Raw genomic sequence first — 17,740 nt, forward strand, 5'->3', positions numbered from 1 at the left:
AAACGCTATATTTAGTGAGATTTGATGTTGCGATTTGTGCAACAGACAGCCGTACAAATAACTGTAGGAAGACACGCAATTCATTTTTGAGCGCTGGTGTCGTTTTATTTCTCTTGGGGGCGGAACAGTGACCAATCAGGTCCCTCGCTCTTCAACGAAGCGTTTTCATTGGCTACCACCAACATACGGCTGACAATACACGTGAGCAATCTTACGTAAGGCCGCAACTGACCAATCAGAGCTCTCAAATCCTACAGGAAGTTGTGTAGTTACGTTGCTATTTTCACTGGTTCTCGTGTTTGGTCTAACCCAAGAAAAAAATCTGACTCATATTATTTATTCTTTGCATTTTCGCTCCAGCAAAATGAAACACAACTCCAACGTTCCCGCATTTATCACCAAGCTTTGGACCCTCGTCGAGGATTCGGATACAAATGAATTTATTTGCTGGAGCCAGGTAACGTTAAATGAAAGAAAAGACCCGAATGTTAGCATTGTAGCTTAGTTTATAGTGACACAGATATTTGTGATCCGGGTCCTGTGCGATTAGATGTTTGTTATGATGTATGTGTGTCAGATCATAGATGTCGTGCTATGATATAAGTATTAAGATTTGCAACATATATATATTTTTTCCATTTTATTTTTTTATTTAACAGTTCTATTATTATTTAGTTCTTTAGAGGATTTGCACATGCATATATATATATATATATATATATGTGTGTGTGTGTGTGTACACATATTTTTTTTCTCTCACCCTAATGTTGATACCTTCATAGTATTCTTTTTATTGTTATTTTTTATTGTCATTTCTCTGTGAAATACAAAAATAGCATTTTGATGTAATTTCTTTTTAATTGTTTTCAATGTAAACACTCTTCTATTCAATCAAGAATTTATATTGACCATGTCTGTAAAGCTAAAAAAAAAAAAAAACACACAGAATGTGTTCTACAGAATTAGGAACAACATACAAAATGACAGGTCTGTTTTATTTAGTTTACAAAGCTCTACGTTTATTTTTATAGGAAGGGAACAGTTTCCTTGTACTGGATGAACAAAGGTTTGCAAAAGAGATTCTCCCAAAGTTTTTCAAGCACAACAACATGGCCAGTTTTGTCCGACAGCTCAACATGTGTAAGTGGTTTCTCTACAGCTCCACCGAAATTCTCCTCCTTCCTCATTGTTCAGCTGTAATTTGAGATCAATGTTCGTTTCTTTGTCACTTTGTTCCTTTCCTTTACAAACAGATGGTTTTCGCAAGGTGATGCACATTGACACGGGCATAGTGAAGCAAGAGCGAGATGGACCAGTTGAATTTCAGCATCCATATTTCAAACATGGGCAAGATGACCTGCTAGAGAACATCAAAAGAAAGGTAAATCTCTGTTAAAAATGACGAAATTAGAAGGTAGAGACCTGAAAATAAGATGCAAATGAAAATATTTAGAGAACATTTATTTTAAAATAGTGTCATTATGATTATTTTTCTTGATACAGGTGTCAAATGCTCGCCCTGAAGAGAGCAAAATAAGGCAAGATGATCTTTCTAAAATTCTGACAAGCGTTCAGAACGTACATGAGCAGCAAGAAAACATGGATGCTAGACTTGCTACATTGAAAAGGTAATGAAATACTCTTATTAGAAGCTTAATTTGTACTTGTGCCTTATCCTGTATCATTTAATTTCGTCCATGTGCATTTACCCAGAAGTTAAGGAAACAAACCGTCTAATCACTAGTTGTACCTAATAATGCCCTGTTCAGCAAGTATCAACATGGTTAAACAAACCACTCTCTTTCTCTTTTCTGTTGTCTTTTCTTCAGAGAGAATGAAGCTCTTTGGACAGAGCTGTCAGACCTCAGACAGAAACATTCACAGCAGCAGCAGGTCATAAAGGAGGTACGTTCTACTTGCACATAGCAGTTTTGCAGACATTTCAATTGTATTTCAGCATAAAATGTGCATGATCTAATGCACAGGTTTGAATGTTAATGCCACTTTTTGTATTGTTCCCTGCAGCTGGTGCAGTTCATCTTCACATTGGTTCAGAACAATCGTATGTTAAATTTAAAACGCAAAAGGTAAGTCTAAAAAGTATGTGTATGCATCTAATAAAAGTACACTACTGGCGTTCCAAATTTTGACAGCAAAGTAAAAAAAAAAAAAAAAGTTTCAAATAAATCACTTTCAAAGAATCCTGAATAAAAACTATTAACAGTTAACAAAAATATTAATTAGCTGAACAGTTTTTAACATTTGATAATGATAAGAAATGTTTCTTCAGCACCAAATCAGAATATTAGAATAATTGCTGAAGGCTGGAGTAATAGCTGTTGAAATTTCAGCTTTGCCATCACAGAAATGAAATACATTTTAAAATATATTAAAACAGTTATTTTAAATAAAAGATGAGTAATTCAGTAATTTTGAGAGAAAGAATTTATATATTTTAAATAAAATGTTATTTTATTATTATAAATTAAAAACAAATATTAATATATTTTACACTTATTAATATGTACATTATGTATACCTTTTATGATTAATATGTACTTGCTGTCTAATTTCAGGCCACTTACACTGAACAGTAACGGAAAGAAGTCTAAATTCATCCACCAGATCTTCGAGGAACCTATGGACCACAGCAAAGTAGGTGTAAAACCATCCAGGGGTGATTAGGTTCCATGCACTCTGTCTCTCCTTGCTACTAGGAGGAAATGTGCTCTTGTCAGTTATATTGTAAATGTAATGTTGCTATTCATTATCTTGCGTTTTTCTCTCTTAATGAGATTTGAGGCAGGGTTCACTTTGTGTGAAAGTGTGCTGCCCCTGGATAGGAACCTTAATTTGTGAGAATCACCGTCAGTTAAATTCACGTTGGTGGGGGACCGATTTATTTATATAAACATTATATTCCTCATTAATATTGCAACTCGAAGATCTGTTTGTCAGAGACTCATCTCTGTTAGTCTGCAGTGAATGGACTCAATGGATTGAAGAACAGTTCTGACATTTCTGAAGACGTCGTCTTCTGTGACATCACAGAAGAAGATGCAGAATTTACAGATGGCGTATCGGTACCAGCTGACCAAGGGTAAGCATTTAGGTTTTGATTCAAACCATTGCACCTCCTTTGCATAAAGTTTTGACAGAAAATTAGAAATGAGATCTGTGTTTTCTTGATTTCTTACAGAGATGCTGAAATTGTGGAAGTTGCTTGTGAAAGCAGCCCGACTATAAGAAATGACAGCACAAACGAAACTGGAACAAATTCAACCACTCAACAAGAAGCAGTACCCAAAATCATCTCTGACATTTCATCAAGCACCCTGCAGTTGAACAAACCCTCAGCTCTAAGTTCAGAGGATCCAGTGAAGCTGATGAACTCCATTCTCAGTGAAAATGGAGCCATTTCACAAAACATAAACCTTCTTGGCAAGTAAGTAGGCCAGTGTTGCCCATATACAATACAAGGCTGTTGAGATTTAATATCCATCCTGATGAGCTTCTCACTTGCCAAGAGAAAAAAAAAAAAGTTCCTTGCTATTGAGTAAACAACTATTATTCAAACTCTGAGAACTTATTTATGGAAGCCAGTTTCTACCACATAAGAAAAAAAATGTTTAGGTAAATCACAATCCACAATTTGGACTTTATCTCATAATCAGTCTCATAATTGAGATTTTGAATCTAATTAATTTCAATGTTTTAAATTTTTTCTCTATTTTTTTTCATAATTGATTTTATCTCCTAATTATGTCATCTCAAAATTTTTGTCACATAATTCTGACTTTTTCTCTCATAATTTGGGCTTTTTTTCCTCATACGTAGTATCTCATATTTATGACTTGGTGTCTGTCATGTGGTGGAAATAGGCTTTTATTCTACTAAATAATTGGTTCAACAAAATTCAGGCTTTGCATTTCTCTTTATCTTTTATTATTGATTCATTTTTTTATTGGTGAGACTTTTAGTCATGCAAAAATGACACATTTCTGCTTTAAGAATATTTAATGAACATTTCATTGTAAATGAAATCACTGCAGAGTTGAGTTGATGGACTATCTGGACAGCATTGACTGCAGTCTGGAAGACTTCCAAGCCATGCTGTATGGAAAACAGTTCAGCATTGACCCAGATATCATACAGGTTTGTTTGGAGATTCCATAAGCCATGTGTTTTGTTTTGTTTTTTTGTTGAAAAGCTCTAAAATAATTTCCAATGATGCATCGCTCAGCTGCTATAATTCACCATGATGACTTGTTTAATTTTATTCTGCATTGTCATATTTTGATAAAGCTGTTTTTTTTTCCATTTGCTGTTGACAGCAAGCTGTCTCGGAAACAAAGGATAGCATTCACAAAGGGGAGCCTGACAACAAAGGTAATTGTTGCATGTTCCTTTATAAATCAGTGTCATTTGTGTGCCCTCACTGTGCTTTGTTTACTAGCGTGTTGGTTACTTCATTCAGATAAGCAGCTGATCCAGTATACAACCTGCCCTCTGCTGGCCTTCATAGATGGATGCACCCCTCTGGCCCCACCAGATTCTCCAACTGAAAACCTGAGCCAGCCTATCCTGCCTCAGAGCCCTGAAAACTTCACAGACCTGTTGGACAAGGACCTGGAGACGGAGACGCCTCGCAGCTCTCTGATCCGTCTGGAGCCCCTCACAGAGGCGGAGGCGAGCGAGACCACGCTGTTCTGCCTGTGCGATCTGAACTCTGACCTGCCCAGTGACGACACGCCACAGCTTGATTTCTGAAAGCTAATCAGCCTGGAAAACAGACCTTTTCATTTTTTGTAAATATTCATCAAAATTATATCTATTTGGCAGAATTTTTTTGGTACAGTCTGTCCACGAGTTTGACATTCCTTCTCTACACAGATACTTCTAGTTACTGTTCACTAGCTAGTGTCCTTTCCACAATCTCTACCAGAAGATTAGGCTGCAGTTATGTTGCTGGTTTACATTGCAGCTGTTTCGTGATGCACGTGTTTTCCTGTTTTATTATTGAGCCGTTCAGAAAATGTTAAAGCTATCCTTTATGTGTATGGTATAGAAGTGCCTGCCTGATGTCCTAATGTCACTGTAAATAGACGTGAAGACTTTGGCTTATGGTTAGTTCCATATTGTTGGACAATACAGTGATTCTTGTTACCGTGAGCTTTCCATTATTATACAAATCTTTGCAGTAGCATTAAAGGAATTTAAACATTGATTCTAGTGGTTTTTTTTTTGTTTTTTGTTTTTTTAAATAGGGCTGGGTTGAAATGTTTATATTATGATTTTAACGAACCGAAAAAAAAAAAACTTTTTAAATCCCATTTTTTCTGTGTTAGTCAATAATTTGAAGCCCTTCTCTTTCTTACTATTGGGTGTAACAGCTGGTTTCCTCACGATACGATTAACGTCATTCACGGTAATCCGGGGAAGCTCTTGTAAACATTTTCAGTTATCGCCGATAGCGAAAATGGCTTCCGGTGCTGCACCGGATGTAACTGAGCTGGCTGAGACCAAACGCGGAAGCGATCGTGCATAGAGTCTATATGCTTTGTTAGTTTTAAAAATTAAGAAATTATTCTGACAGTTTCATCATGAAATTTAAAGAAATAAATACCGATTTGTAGCGAGAAAGATCACAAAGCCCACGCGAATCGATAATCTCTTCCACTTTTAAATACCGTACAACTAAAAATATAAAATATCTCGGTTTTGAACCGCAGAAAGATGTCAGTAAATCAGTTTGTGTTGTGAATATGTCACAAACTAAAAAGTAAAAGGGGAGCATTTTGCAATTAAGCCAAAATAGGCACATTCATTACTATACTATCTATATTCTAACAACTAAGTTGAGAAGATAATTAGAACTGTAGGCCTATATACTGTAGTCAACATTTGAAGTGGATCAAAACCTTTCATCAAAGTTGTCCTAAATCCTAAAACCAAAATGCGTTCGTCTTAGGACCACTTTGATTAACTTTTTTATCCACTTCAAATGTTGACTACTGCATGTAAAAACTCTACCAAAATGTACCAAGAGGGTTCAAGATTTAATTTACAGTATTAATTGTTTGTGGAGTTTTTTTTTCTTTCATTTAGAAAAATACATATTCATGAATATTTTCAGGTAAATCGATGTCGGAAACCTGAACCGTAATTAAATCCTGAAATCTGTAACAATAACTGGTAATATTTTGAAACTCCAATGAGAACATAATCTGGGTTTTAAACCTTTAATAAGATGACATATTTGGTGATTACAATGCACTTGTCAAAGAGCAAAAAATAACACTGACATAAAAAAAAAAAAATGTGAGCACTGTCATCAAGAGAACCACCAGTGTGCCTTTAATAGGCTACAATAAAGGGTAAAGCAAAACAAGTAATCTATTCAGGTTTTATCAGCAAAGGATAATATATTCAGTGCAAAACATTGTTCAACACACACATTGGCTACAAGCATAAAATGAATAGTGCGCAAACAACTAACATGTGCAAGTTGCAAAAGGGTTAGCACTGTTAAGTCAAAATTACAGTCACGTTCATGGTGCAAATCATCAAGAGGCGAAAAGCATGACAAAATCTACAATTTTAAATTGCCTGTAAATTTTTTACATGCTAATTCACTACTGTATATGTGCGTTCTATAGGAAGCTATGGATGTCACGATTTATGGGAAAACATGACCTGCATTTTCACTACTCTCCACAAATAACTTAAGATATATTTTATTTATTTTTTTAAACCATACAGAGGTTATCAAGCGTTATATTATCCTCAATTTTGAAGAACAAATTCTTGAAGGAAATATTAACTTCACATCACAGGAAACCCAAGCCATGTTCTTCATTTATTTCAGCTCATATATGAACAAATAAACACTACATAAAAGCATGCAAGTTTAAAAAAAAAAACATGTAGTGTCAGCTGAACGAACAAAACACAAGTATTTACGTTTGGACCCTCCTATCCCTATACATGTGGATATTCACATAAGTAATGGCGGATTCTAATTGCAAGCTTTCATTTCTATCCGTCCTCTCATTCGAAGTCACGGTTGATGAGGACCAGTGGAGCCACCAGAGTCCACACATACAGAGAGATGCAGATCCAGCTGGAGGTGATCTTCACCCACACAGAGGGCCACTTGCTGGTCATAGTCTCATAGTTGGAGTCAGGGCTATAAAATTGACAAGAAAATTTTTTTTAATTCAGAGTTGAAAGATAAATCTGTTAACCTTGTTTACCATAAACATTTAAACATAAATAGTGACAACAAAATACTAGATGATATTGTATATACAAATGATTTTATTACATTTGTTTTTATTAAGAACAGATTTAAGATTTTAGTTAAAAAGAATTAGTAAAAATATTGTTAAAAATATACATACACCACCGTTCAAAAGTTTGGGGTCAGAACCACTTCTTATTATAAATATTCAAAATGGTTGTGCTGGTTAATGATTTTATTTATTTATTTATTTTCAGGATTCTTTGGTGAATAGAAAGGTCTAAAAGAACAGCATTTATTTGAAATAGAAATTTTTTATAACATTAAAAATATCTCCCGATACACTTGAGCAATTTAATGTATCGTTGCTGAATATATGAATATATATTAGTGCTGTCAAACGATTAATCGTGATTAATCGCATTCAAAATAAAAGTTTTTGTTTACATAATATATTTATGTGTGCTGTATATTTATTATGTATATATAAATACACACACACAGTATATATTTTGAAAATATTTACATGTATATACATTTATATATTTCTATTCTTATATTTTACATTATATATAAATGTATTTAATATAAAACAACATATTTATCTTAAATATATACATGCATGTGTTTGTATTTATATACACAAATGTTTATTTTGGATGTGATTAATCGCAATTAATCGTTTGACAGCATTAATATATATACACATGCTGTAAATTCATTTATAAAAGTTATACATTTATAAAAGTTAGAAAAGGACAGTTATTATTAACAGACTATACAGATCTAAAATAAATAATAATTAAATATATAAAAACAGTGTAATGATGGCAAAAAACACACATACACACACACACGTTGTGGTAAATTTCTGTTTACCATCCATTATTCATCACCCAAAACTGTCAGTAGATACTGAATAATGTTACTTACAGTAATATGTCAATCTATTAATAGACAATACACTCCTAAAAATAAAGGTTCCAAAAGGGGGGTTTTCACAGCAATGCCATAGAAGAACCAGTTTTGGTTCCCCAAAGAACCTTTGAGTGAACAGTTCTTAAAAGAACCATTTTTTCTTATGGTGCTTTTCCACTGCGTGGTACGTCTCGGCTCGGTTTGCGTTTCCACTGCAGTTTAGTACCGCTTTAGAGTTGGATCCGCTCCTCTGCCATCAACGAGAGGAACGTCTATACTTCCTCAACAGACCACGAAACAGCCATTTTTTGGTTGTTAAAAAAGGTGCGCTCGTTCAAAACAGTTGCGTTTGATCCTTCGCTGGCTGTGCTGATTTAAAGGGTTAGTTCACCCAAAAATGAAAATTAGCGCACAAATTACCCACCCTCAAGTCATCCTAGGTGTATATGGCTTTCTTCTTTCAGACGAATCCAGTCGGAGTTATATTAAAAATTGTCTTTGATCTTTCAAGCTGTTTAATGCCACTCAGCGGGTGTTGCATGCATCAGTCCAAAAGTTCAATAAAAAGTGACCATCCAAAAGAAAAAAAAAAAGTGTCTCACACGACTCCGGGGGGTGAACAAAGGCCTCTATAAAGTGGGGCAGTTCCAACTTTGCAAGGACAGTCGGGCGCTTCTGACTCACAGCCTGTAAGTAAGTTTTTTATATTTAAAAAATTTGCCTATGATGATTCAAACGCGAGTTTTGAGCAGTGTAGAGTAGGCTTGTTGTTTCTCCGATCACAAATGCAGACATGGTTTTATGTTTACGCAGCGCGATACACAACGCAACGCGTAAAAAGACCGTATAAGTCATTATAATCAGTAATTATGTCCCCACTGGATGCAACAAATGCCTCGTTTGTAATGGGTTTTATTGGTTTTGTCTCATCTAGTGATGTCCGCATCGCGAACGAATTGTTCTGTTTAACCGGATCTTCTTAGTGAACCGGTCGAACCAGTTCAAACGCACTGGATAGCTGGCCACTCAGAGCACACCTTGCTTTTTTAGAACGATGAACTTTGTAAAAATCAACGCGTTTCAGAAAGGCGGGCATAGAGGAGAACCAATAATGTACATTATATGGAAAATAATGTGTTTTTTGAACCTTAAACCGCATAAACACATTGCATTACACCAAATACACAACATAATGTTCTTTTTAGCAACGTCATATGACCCCTTCATATGAACAAAAATCACTTTTCAAAAACTACAACAAATGACTCGTTTGGACTACAACGCATATTTTCCGGGATTTGTGATATCACAAATATCGACGAATGGGAGGAGACCTGGCTGAGCTGCACTAGAGAAGGTCACGAGTGTTTATCACCATGTCAAAATATGTGAAAAATAATGTGTTTTTTGAACAACCTAGTATGAAAGCCTGTTCTAGTACACCCCCAAAACAAAATCAAGACTTTATAAAGAGCATAATAGGCTTTTTTTAAGAGCAAACTGGCGTTTTCACTGCGTGTCAGAAACCATCTCCATCCACACTACTGAAAACGCATGTCACATGACCATTCATGCAGGTACAATCATAGATATGTATAGGTAGAATCCCTATTCAGATGGTGGACACGTCTACGTGCTTGGAGCGGTCGAATGCAGAATCTACCTATACATATCTATGGGTACAACAATGAGCATGATGTTATTGTTTACACGGTCGTCAAGGATACGCAGAGCGAATGTGGGCAGCCACGCCAGTTTTCAAAAGTCTCAGTTTTGGTCTGTTTACACTGCGCAATCCTGGAGTTTTCAAACTAAAACGGGGTCTGCAGCGTTTTCAAAAATCTTCGTGGGTCGAAAACGCCAGAATAGTGTAAACGACAGGCGTAACCGTCGCAAAAGTTATGCGTTTTAAAACGAAAACGCACTAATGTAAACGTAGCCTAAAGAACTTTTTCCACTGTAAAGAACCTTTTGTGGAATGAAAAGGTTCCACGGATGGTAAAGGTTCTTTATGGAACCATTGATGCCAATAAAGAACCTTTATTTTTAAGGGTGTATTGCAATTCAGTATGTATATTTTTATGTACAGAATTTTATGCATTCATAAATGTAATTTTATGACTTTTAAATGCCTTTTGAATTTTTGAAAATAAGCTCTTGATCTGCTTACAAAATTGGCCTAATGAAACTAAAATATGATCACTAATATATTGTGAAATTAAACTGACAAATACATCATCACATGGGCACATACCTGTACCAGTTTGTCAGTGTCATCATGATATACAGAGAAGCCAAGAAAAGCATGAAGTGGAAGAAAGAGTAGCTGTAGGTGACTCCATCCTTCTCATTGTCAACGGCACGGTTGGAGTCATCACCCACTTCAAAGTTCTCTGGAGCGGGACCATCCTCAATCAAAGCAGACTCGTCGCTGGTGAGGGTCAGTTTGTTCACTTGGGTGTTGCTGGAGTTCCGGATGCTGAGGAAATAAAAAGACAAATTTGACTGCCGTGTTGAAAAATACCTGCAAAAACAGACCATATATTTTAACACATGCAAACTCTCTTACCTGGAGTACAGCACACACATCAGGAACAAGATCAAGCCCACAATGCCCTGGGCATCCCACCACTGAACAACACGGTCCTGACCAGCAGGGGTGGTGCTGTTGATGCCAATAATGCCAAGCAAGCTAGGGTTGCATCTGCGGTCTTGAGGGGAAAGAACTTCATTATTTTAGACCGATTTCATGAACAAAAGAATGTTCCTTTAAACAAATTTCTCACAGTCCTTACCAGGCTCATTGGTCATGGCAGACCAGGTCAGATACATGGTGTACAGAGTAACAATGGAGGACTGCAAGAGACCAGATCTGGGCTGGGACTCCTAGAGGAGGAGTGGAAAGAAAAGAACAAGAAGAAATTAAACAACTTGATGCTCACCTGATATGATACATACCCAAAATTTTGAGCAATACTGAAGTATACGAGATGATCACAGTTTCAATACTAGTCATACAAACAGACGTTTTGTATTCATTACCTGGATTTTAGGCAAGATGGACATGACAGATGCACCAACGCACAGCAGCATGTTGATGCTGATGAAGACTTTGTTCTCAGTGCAGCCATCAGAGTGAGTGTAATACACATAGAACAAGACCAGAGACACCAGCGAAAGAGCGTAGTTGATGGTTGTGGCAGACAAAAGAGCTATGGATGGTAGAAAAAAAAATTACATTAGAACAATAGTCAATCTTCTTTATGGCTGCATACACTGTAAGAAGTATCTAAAGATAAAATAGGGACAATATCTCTATAAATATGTTAAAATATAAAAATAATGTGTTCTATTTATGACTTTAAATATGTTATATTTATGACATTTAAGAAAGGGAAACTTGAAATCGCATCATATGACCCCTTTAAAGATATGCACTACCAACTACCATTGGCAAGATTTTCTGGAAAGAAAATTCTAATGAGTAAGGATGCAACAAATTCAAAATCAAAAGTGACAGATAAATTCTGTTCTTTTAAACTTCCTATTCATCAAAAAAAAGGAATCCTTAGAAAAATGTAAATTTCCAATAAAATGTTAAGCAGCAACACGGTTTTCAACATTGATAATAATAAAAATCAATGACATTTTAAAAGGAATAAATGACATTTTAAAATATATTATAATAGAAAACTTAAATTGGAATAATATTTCACAATATTCCTGTTTTTTAAGCAAAAAAAAGCCTTGCTGAGCATAAGAGACTTCTTTCAAAAACATTAAAAAAAAATGTTATAAACTTTTGAACAGTAGTTAGGGGTTGAACAACTTCTGATTTTTTTAAAGTCGACTTTTATGTGATGAAAGTCGAGTCGAAGTCGACTAGTCACTGATGACGTCATTAATGAACAAATAAGCCTGGAGCTGTGACAAACACCTTGAGCACAGCTATGGCATATAACACAGCGCTGCCCACATGGCTATTGCTCCTATAACAGCTCATTTTTATCAGATCTTTTGTCTTTTTGGTCGTTATATTTCTCACAGATTTCTGCTCGTTCTAAATCAGATACAGATAAAGTAGCACAGTAAAGATTGCATTCATATGAATGCATTAGTGAGAGCGATTGCGTGTGTGAATTAATTCTACCTGGCAGCGTCTCTCTACTAGTAGTGAAGCTGTGGGATTTAGTTAAGAAATATATGCTTGAACTTTTCAGTGTTTCTAAGCTATTTTATTGAGAAATCACAAAACAATACATTGTTGTTATTGTGTTGACAATACATTTCCGCGCTGAATGATTCTGTGTGCTCGCGATCTGTGCGTGACGTACGAGCTACTGTCTGTAGCCTATGTGTGTGTGCATTACAGTGCAGCAGCGCATTAGATTAGAACGACAATTAACTTACCTGTTTAAAACGTGCATTCTCCCGTTCAATTTCGAGCATCCAGTAATATAATCACTAGTGCTGTCAAATGATTAATCGCGATTAATCGCATCCAAAATAAAAGTTTTTGTTTGCATAATATTTCTGTGTGTTCTGTGTATATGTATTATGTATATATAAATACACACACATGCAGTACATATTTTGAAAATATTTACATGTATTTACATGTCTATATTTATATTCATATCATTTATATTATAAATAAATATATTTAATATATAAACATAACATATTTTTTAAATATATACATGCATGTGTGTATTTATATATACATAATATACACAGCAAGATACTGTACATATATTATGTAAACAAAATTTTTTATAATTTAAAAGTTTAATCGCGATTAATCATTTGACAGCACTAATAATCACACATGTCTTGTGGAGCGCTTTCAGAGTATGCATTTATTTGTCATTTTAACTGTTAGGAAACGAAGCGTAAATGTGGAAGTCCTTCAATGATTTCTTATCCTGTTGCGCCCTCTATAGGACCAGCGACTAGTCGACATCAAGCTTAAAGCGTCATGGCAGAGCATTGAAGTCGACTAGTCGGTCCAACTCCTAACAGTAGTTTAAAAAAAAGTTTTTTTATTCTTATGTGGGACCGAACAAATCAAGTTCTCTTAATGCATACCTGCATACCAGCAGCGAGAGTTTCCCTCCTCCATTTTCTCCACCCAGGACTCGTTCCAAGAATGAGCAAAGTCGATCAAGAGCACCAGCTGGATGAGGATGAAACAGAATGCTCCAGCCATGCCTATATAAAACCAGACTGGAAGAGACCCAGCAGAAGATCATCACTCTCTCATCACTTAAGCTGGCTAAACACTGTGCTGTTTTTGCTATCTTTTATGATAAATTCCACTGTATAATGTATAATTAATGTAAAACTATGTTACGCATTCAGCAGTTATTTTTTAATGCTAGTTGCTAAACAGCCATTTAAAGTCAATTCCTTTCACCTTTACATTGTAATTGCATGCATATTTCATATTTAAGGTAATAAAATAAAACTTTACCAGTAGTAAAAGGGCCTTCAGGAATGAAGAAAGCTCCAACTGTAATAGCAGTGGCAGCCACAAACTTGAAAAACCAAAACCTGTAGAATATATGAATATTTAGAAGAAGCTCAATGAGACATTTCTGAAATTATTTTCATGTTTTAAACACAGCTAAACCTGTGTCTTGCTCATAAGGATTCAGATCTTCAACCTTCGAGTTACAGGTCAAGACTTTAACCATTAGGTCACGCCAACGCCTACATACCCGTTATGCACAGCAGCTCTTGGGTCCTGGCTGCTCTTGACCTTTACCATGATGAGAGAGAAGAGCAGGAAGAACATAGCCATCCCAAAGCACACATATACATGCATGTGTGTATTTATATATACATAATATACACAGCAAGATACTGTACATATATTATGTAAACAAAATTTTTTATAATTTAAAAGTTTAATCGCGATTAATCATTTGACAGCACTAATAATCACACATGTCTTGTGGAGCGCTTTCAGAGTATGCATTTATTTGTCATTTTAACTGTTAGGAAACGAAGCGTAAATGTGGAAGTCCTTCAATGATTTCTTATCCTGTTGCGCCCTCTATAGGACCAGCGACTAGTCGACATCAAGCTTAAAGCGTCATGGCAGAGCATTGAAGTCGACTAGTCGGTCCAACTCCTAACAGTAGTTTAAAAAAAAGTTTTTTTATTCTTATGTGGGACCGAACAAATCAAGTTCTCTTAATGCATACCTGCATACCAGCAGCGAGAGTTTCCCTCCTCCATTTTCTCCACCCAGGACTCGTTCCAAGAATGAGCAAAGTCGATCAAGAGCACCAGCTGGATGAGGATGAAACAGAATGCTCCAGCCATGCCTATATAAAACCAGACTGGAAGAGACCCAGCAGAAGATCATCACTCTCTCATCACTTAAGCTGGCTAAACACTGTGCTGTTTTTGCTATCTTTTATGATAAATTCCACTGTATAATGTATAATTAATGTAAAACTATGTTACGCATTCAGCAGTTATTTTTTAATGCTAGTTGCTAAACAGCCATTTAAAGTCAATTCCTTTCACCTTTACATTGTAATTGCATGCATATTTCATATTTAAGGTAATAAAATAAAACTTTACCAGTAGTAAAAGGGCCTTCAGGAATGAAGAAAGCTCCAACTGTAATAGCAGTGGCAGCCACAAACTTGAAAAACCAAAACCTGTAGAATATATGAATATTTAGAAGAAGCTCAATGAGACATTTCTGAAATTATTTTCATGTTTTAAACACAGCTAAACCTGTGTCTTGCTCATAAGGATTCAGATCTTCAACCTTCGAGTTACAGGTCAAGACTTTAACCATTAGGTCACGCCAACGCCTACATACCCGTTATGCACAGCAGCTCTTGGGTCCTGGCTGCTCTTGACCTTTACCATGATGAGAGAGAAGAGCAGGAAGAACATAGCCATCCCAAAGCACACACGATACACAGCCTTATAGCCCACCAGCACATCGCAGTTCACATGACCTTGGACTCCCGGGATGGACGACCCCATTCCTCCTTCACAAAAGCCTGGAATCTGCAGTGACGTTAAGAATAAATGATCAGATTGCTTCAGCTGCAACCCTGTAAAACGAATGCAAAACTTTAATTTCCAAGAAACGCTCAGGATTGCTGGGTCACCTTCTTCAGATGCTCCTCCATGCCTGGCATGAGCATGATGCAGGCGATGCCCACACCCACCAGCATAAAGAAGGCATAGATCAGCCGAGTGACTGTGGAGTTGTTTCCACTTGGGCAGCATCTGCACAGCAGGCAGGGAGCACTGCCACAAAGGCAAGGAATCTGCAGTGAAGAAGAAAAAAATTACATTAAAGGTGATGTAAGCCATTTCAGATATTTTGAACTTCAGCCACAAACTCCCTCTTCAGATCACAAGATTGTTTTTATTTCAGACCCTAGGGCTGTCATCTTTTTTTAATTTATTTTTTTAATCTCAGCATGCATTGTGCAAGATATTGTGACTGATAACTATAAAATCAATATGATTTTTTTTCATTATTTTTTGGCTATTAATTGATAAATTAACACCATTTTTAACAAAAAGAAGCAGAATATTATATACAAGTTCATTTTGCCATTACAACAGCATAATGTAACATATGAAAGATGGGCAATTAATGCTTTTGAAAAGTGCAATTAAAAATATAATAAAATAAAAATCTAAATTTTCAATTACCAATATGATGCTGATTTATCATCCCTAGACATAAACAGCTTCATTCTTCAAAACTAGCAGGACTGGGTGACGCATAAACATGACTTCAAAGTGACTCACATCAGTGTTTAAAAAATTGTCTAATTAAAGAGGCCTCATCCTTCATTTGTACACCAGGCAAAGCTTGTGGCTAAATTTGTCTGGCTTTACATAACAAAAGAGTTTAGATGTGATTACAGAGGACATTAAATCCCTCCTAAAATAAATGTCTGGATAAACATCTTATAAAAACATTCACACTACTAAATATTGGGAGTCCTTAAGAACATTAAGATTTTCATTTATTTATTTATTTTGTCATTGTGGTTTTGTTTTTTTTAAAGGGGTCATATGATGCGATTTCAAGTTTTCCTTTCTCTTTGGAGTGTTACAAGCTGATTGTGCATAGATAAGATCCCTGAAGTTGCAAAGACTAAAGTCTCAAAACCAAAGAGAAAAAAGCATCATATGACCCCTTTAAATAAGTCTCTTACGCTCAACGGGGCTACACTTATTTGGTCAGTATTTAGTCAGTATTGTCAAAAATATTACAATTTGAAATAACGGTTTTCTCTTTTAATACATTTAATATCAAGGTATTTTAGATATTTAATATTAATATTTTAAAATGTAATTTATTCCAGTGATGGCAGAGCTGAATTTTTTTGAATAATATCTGGAAAAAAATTTTTAAAAAAAAGAATAAAAAACACAAAAAAATAATAAAAGTTAATTTTACTAAGTGTTATTGATCAGTAAATACTGCTACATAGCCTCAGGCCCCATGTTTCCTCATCTCTCCTGTGTGTGTTTGTGTCATGAACTGACATCTAATCGGTGTTTTGATGTCGCAACACCTGAAATCCTAGCAAACATGTGATCTTTGAAAAGCTCATGTTATGGTGGAAGATCATCTATGTGTGTGCCATTTAAGATCATAAGTGTGTCCCATTTAAACCCCCCCAAAAAATCAAACAATAAGTTGCTGTCATGATCACAATTGCCGACAAAACCCTGTTTATCTACTAGTAACGTTATTAGGCTGCAATTACGAGTAAAAGCAGTAATAGTGTCACTTGGTAATACAAATTACGCAAAACATAACAACACAATTGTTGTGTATTAATACAAAAACAGTTTGTGCTTCATCACAACAAGGGAACCACCTAACATGACATTGTACATCTAGAAAAGCAAAACAACTGATTTAAATCAAACCAAAACATGATGAAATTAATTAATATGTTGTTGTGTGTCATTCTTTGTAAATATTCAAAAGATTCAGTGTGTTTTATGAATTAAGGGCATCGTGAAGTGCCCAGACACCATTTTCTATTTCGTTTTTTTTCCCCCCGATGCGGATGTCACCTGCATCACATGATAAACTCGCTAAAAACCAAATAGTTATTTTACTTCGCACATCTATACGATTTCATTTATAGTTCATCAGTATATTAATATGTAAACTTACCCAACTGGCCATGGAACAAAGCCCAAGTACGGCCCCCATGTTCAGCGCTGATGTGCAATGTTTCTCCGGACGGGTTTGAAAATGGACGCTGTGTGTTTACAATGTAGCTCCGCTGTCTGATGAAGCCGGAAACCACATGTTACTTTCACATTCCACATTTCAAAATAAAACGTCGGTCTTTCACGCAGACAAGTTACAAAGAAGGCGCTGGAAAAAGTGAAAAATGTTACATTTTAAGTCTCAGTCTAAAACAAAAAATGTGAGGAATATAAAAACACAGGTAATTCATTATAAACACAAGTAATTTATTTAAAAAACGAGAAAAAAAGAAAGTCAGTAGGCTAGCCCTATTCATATTTTGTTTTAAATTGCACACAGTTGTCCTTTCATATATA

The 17,740-nt window shown here is 35.6% G+C and overlaps 2 protein-coding genes across 3 annotated transcripts; one reads left to right on the top strand and one right to left on the bottom strand.

Moving 5' to 3' along the window:
• The first annotated feature begins 243 nt into the window (after positions 1 to 243).
• On the top strand, positions 244 to 5,225 carry LOC107675230 (heat shock factor protein 2-like). Of its 2 annotated transcripts, none has more exons than XM_016469507.1 (12): positions 244 to 457; positions 1,032 to 1,140; positions 1,254 to 1,381; positions 1,504 to 1,628; positions 1,830 to 1,905; positions 2,026 to 2,087; positions 2,577 to 2,655; positions 2,976 to 3,100; positions 3,200 to 3,445; positions 4,053 to 4,155; positions 4,335 to 4,389; positions 4,478 to 5,225. In XM_016469507.1, the coding sequence occupies exons 1-12, from the start codon at positions 365 to 367 to the stop codon at positions 4,768 to 4,770; spliced, it is 1,494 nt and encodes a 497-aa protein (XP_016324993.1). In that variant the 5' UTR covers positions 244 to 364; the 3' UTR covers positions 4,771 to 5,225. The 2 variants fall into 2 exon arrangements, with proteins under 2 accessions (XP_016324993.1, XP_016324995.1); XM_016469509.1 differs by lacking the exon at positions 244 to 457 and adding an exon at positions 496 to 599.
• A 1,003-nt stretch (positions 5,226 to 6,228) lies between these two features.
• LOC107675227 (serine incorporator 1-like) lies at positions 6,229 to 17,466 on the bottom strand. Its single transcript, XM_016469503.1, has 10 exons — positions 17,346 to 17,466; positions 15,301 to 15,462; positions 15,003 to 15,196; positions 14,756 to 14,835; positions 14,371 to 14,508; positions 11,204 to 11,373; positions 10,957 to 11,047; positions 10,731 to 10,872; positions 10,416 to 10,640; positions 6,229 to 7,189 (listed from the first exon to the last, which is right to left on the bottom strand). The coding sequence occupies exons 1-10, from the start codon at positions 17,382 to 17,384 to the stop codon at positions 7,051 to 7,053; spliced, it is 1,380 nt and encodes a 459-aa protein (XP_016324989.1). The 5' UTR covers positions 17,385 to 17,466; the 3' UTR covers positions 6,229 to 7,050.
• Between the last annotated feature and the right edge of the window lie 274 nt (positions 17,467 to 17,740).

The sequence above is a fragment of the Sinocyclocheilus anshuiensis genome, unplaced genomic scaffold, assembly GCF_001515605.1.
Source record: "Sinocyclocheilus anshuiensis isolate Anshui unplaced genomic scaffold, SAMN03320099.WGS_v1.1 scaffold1222, whole genome shotgun sequence".
NCBI classification, from domain to species: Eukaryota; Metazoa; Chordata; class Actinopteri; order Cypriniformes; family Cyprinidae; genus Sinocyclocheilus; species Sinocyclocheilus anshuiensis.

Coding starts and splice junctions, on each gene's coding strand:
- LOC107675230 (XM_016469507.1), top strand. CDS start 365: ATGAAACACAACTCCAACGTTCCCGCATTTATCACCAAGCTTTGGACC. Junction 1,906..2,025: donor AGCAGCAGGTCATAAAGGAG/GTACGTTCTACT, acceptor TGTTCCCTGCAG/CTGGTGCAGTTCATCTTCAC. Junction 4,156..4,334: donor TTGACCCAGATATCATACAG/GTTTGTTTGGAG, acceptor TGCTGTTGACAG/CAAGCTGTCTCGGAAACAAA.
- LOC107675227 (XM_016469503.1), bottom strand. CDS start 17,384: ATGGGGGCCGTACTTGGGCTTTGTTCCATGGCCAGTTGG. Junction 11,374..14,370: donor CTCTCGCTGCTGGTATGCAG/GTATGCATTAAG, acceptor TACCATCCATAG/CTCTTTTGTCTGCCACAACC. Junction 11,048..11,203: donor CCATCTTGCCTAAAATCCAG/GTAATGAATACA, acceptor CTCCTCCTCTAG/GAGTCCCAGCCCAGATCTGG.